Here is a 2,414-nt window from a genome sequence, read left to right on the forward strand (position 1 = left end):
GGGCAAACCTGCTAAAGATGCATAAAGGCCTTAAAATAAAGAGTCATTTATCTAAATAGGGAATATTTATATCACATTAAAATACCTGTAGGAGATCTTTGAAATTAAGGACATTTATAATCATTCATCCTGTTCAGAACAGAAAGATGAACTTAATAGATTACTAGTTAATCATTTATTACTTAGGTGTTTTTTTTTTTTTAAACAAAAAACCAAGGATCTATTTTATTTTATTTTATTTGAACACCCACCAAAAAATGAATTCAATATGATTTTCTGATTTAACCAAAGCGTCCCAAAACATTTTGGAGGTAATGTGGATGAATCTGCAGTTTTCAGTCATTTTTTACTCCTTTTTTTAATCACATTTTCTTTGTTTCAATCTTATTTATGTGTCTTTTTATTTTGTCAACAAACTACAAGGGTTCAAGACGTGATTGAATCAACTAAAGTGTGGATTAAGTACTTTCAGAACCACATTGCTGTGAGTTAAACCAACAGTTGGATCAATTATTAACTCCTGTGCTTTATTGCTTCTTTGCTAACCGGCTAACTGGGAAAAACATTCATTAAATATGAAGCACCTTTAACACTGAATGGTTTATTACATTGTTTTTTACGGTTTATGACGTTAACTCAGACCGTAAAATGAACAATACTGTATTTAGCATATTTATGTTAAGCTGTTGAGGAATGTCATGTTTGTTACAAGCTGGTAGAAATGTCCCAGCAACCTTTGCACGTTAATCTACGACCTCTTAGCTAGGTTAGCTTCCTTTGGTTACCAGGGAAACCCTGAGTTTATCGTAAATTGTAACGTCTCCATCCAGTTTTACCTGCAGCACTCCGTGGAGACGACTGTCGACTCGATGTTGGCGGCTGCGTCCGTATGAAGCTCTTATCAAACGGAAGGGTTTGATATACAACCTTACATCTCGTCTCGGGACAGTGGAACGGTCCGTTCGGGCTAACGCTCCACAAGTCTCCGATACATCGTCTGCAGAAGCGGTGGTTACATTTCAGAGTGACGGGATTTGGGGTCGTAACGTCACAGAGAAGACACTTCGCTGGAGTGTCCAGGGATGCCCCCATTTTGTTCTGGCTGCTTGATTTCTTCTGTTTCCTGTTTCTGTTTAATAAAAGAGAAAAGGGGCGGGGCTTCAGTTTGAATCCCGCTCTCCGTGCTTAGGATCCTTAAAGGGACAGAGCACCTCAGAGAGGAGAGGAAACAAGAACATTTGACATAACCCATTTGTTTTGGCATCGCACTTTCGTCCAAAATCTCTGGTCTCACATTTGTAAGTTTATTTCAGAAAAAAATGAGAAAGATTTTAAGTTATTTTGGAAGGATGTCCTTTTTTGGACTTTATGAACGCAACATTTCTAAAACTAAAACCAAATTAAACTTTCATTATTAATCTGATTATTCTCTTGGCACAGTTTTACATTCATAAATGTAAGGTTGCACATTCCAAAATGTCTTTTATTGCTTTTAACAATGAGGTCAAGCAATATGTCAACACGTTTAAGGATTCTCTTAATCAAAAGGCAACAAAAACTGTAAATGTGTGTAAACAATTTAATATAGGTTTATAAATTTGTACTTTCCCTGGCAAAATGTGATGATGTAAATCTTCATTTATGTTTTATGTTAAAACACCAGCAATGTTGGATACTGTACAGTGTATTATATTCACAATGGAGAAGAATGTTCTTCTATTCATGTAAACTGTGCAATTGTTGAATAAAAAAAAAAATTGACATTGATTGATTTAGTTTATTATTATTATTATTGTTATTATTTGTATTTAGTGTTTTGTTTTTGTTGTTTACATACATATGGATTAGGCCTACATTTAAATTCTAAAAAGTGTATCAGAAATCCAGCAGTCATTAGATTTTTTTTATTTTTTTATTTATATACTCTAATAATCCCAGAGGGAAATTACTTCTCTGCATTTAACCCATCCCCTTGGGGAGTAGTAGGCTGCCATTGTGCGGCGCCCGGGGAGCAGTGTGGGATAAAGGGTCTTTGCTCAGGGACCCAGAGTGGCAGTCTGTGGGAGTGGGGGATCGAACTCACAACCTCAGGATTCAAAGCCCTATGCCCTAACCAGGGCTTTGAATTCTCTGGGATTTATGCATTTACAAAATGACAGAAATCCATATTAATAATTGAACTTTATTAATATCACAGTGGAGAAACTCACTCTCTGCATTCAAACCATCACCTTGGGGAGCAGTGTGGGGTTAAGGGTCTTGCTCAGGGCCCCAGAGTGACTGCTGTGGGGATCAAACCACTAACCACTAGGCCAATTCTCCATAATGATATTGAACCTGTCTTTTATATAGTTTAAAGACAGATTAGCAAATTAAGGAAAGAAAAATGAAGAACAGAATTCTGATGAATAATT

At 36.2% G+C, this 2,414-nt stretch overlaps 1 protein-coding gene across 2 annotated transcripts in view; it reads right to left on the reverse strand.

Moving 5' to 3' along the window:
* Positions 1-1,141, reverse strand: part of LOC107092726 (E3 ubiquitin/ISG15 ligase TRIM25-like) — a 10,856-nt gene extending 9,715 nt beyond the window's left edge. Inside the window, exon 1 of one of the 2 annotated variants that reach the window (XM_015387353.1) lies at positions 837-1,141. In XM_015387353.1, coding sequence (XP_015242839.1) covers positions 837-1,092 — 256 coding nt within the window. In that variant the 5' untranslated portion in view covers positions 1,093-1,141. The remainder of the gene's footprint in view (positions 1-836) is intronic. The other variant, XM_015387354.1, reaches the window with a different exon arrangement.
* Positions 1,142-2,414: the final 1,273 nt, after the last annotated feature.

This window comes from Cyprinodon variegatus, unplaced genomic scaffold (genome assembly GCF_000732505.1).
Source record: "Cyprinodon variegatus isolate N-32 unplaced genomic scaffold, C_variegatus-1.0 Scaffold392, whole genome shotgun sequence".
Taxonomy (NCBI): Eukaryota; Metazoa; Chordata; class Actinopteri; order Cyprinodontiformes; family Cyprinodontidae; genus Cyprinodon; species Cyprinodon variegatus.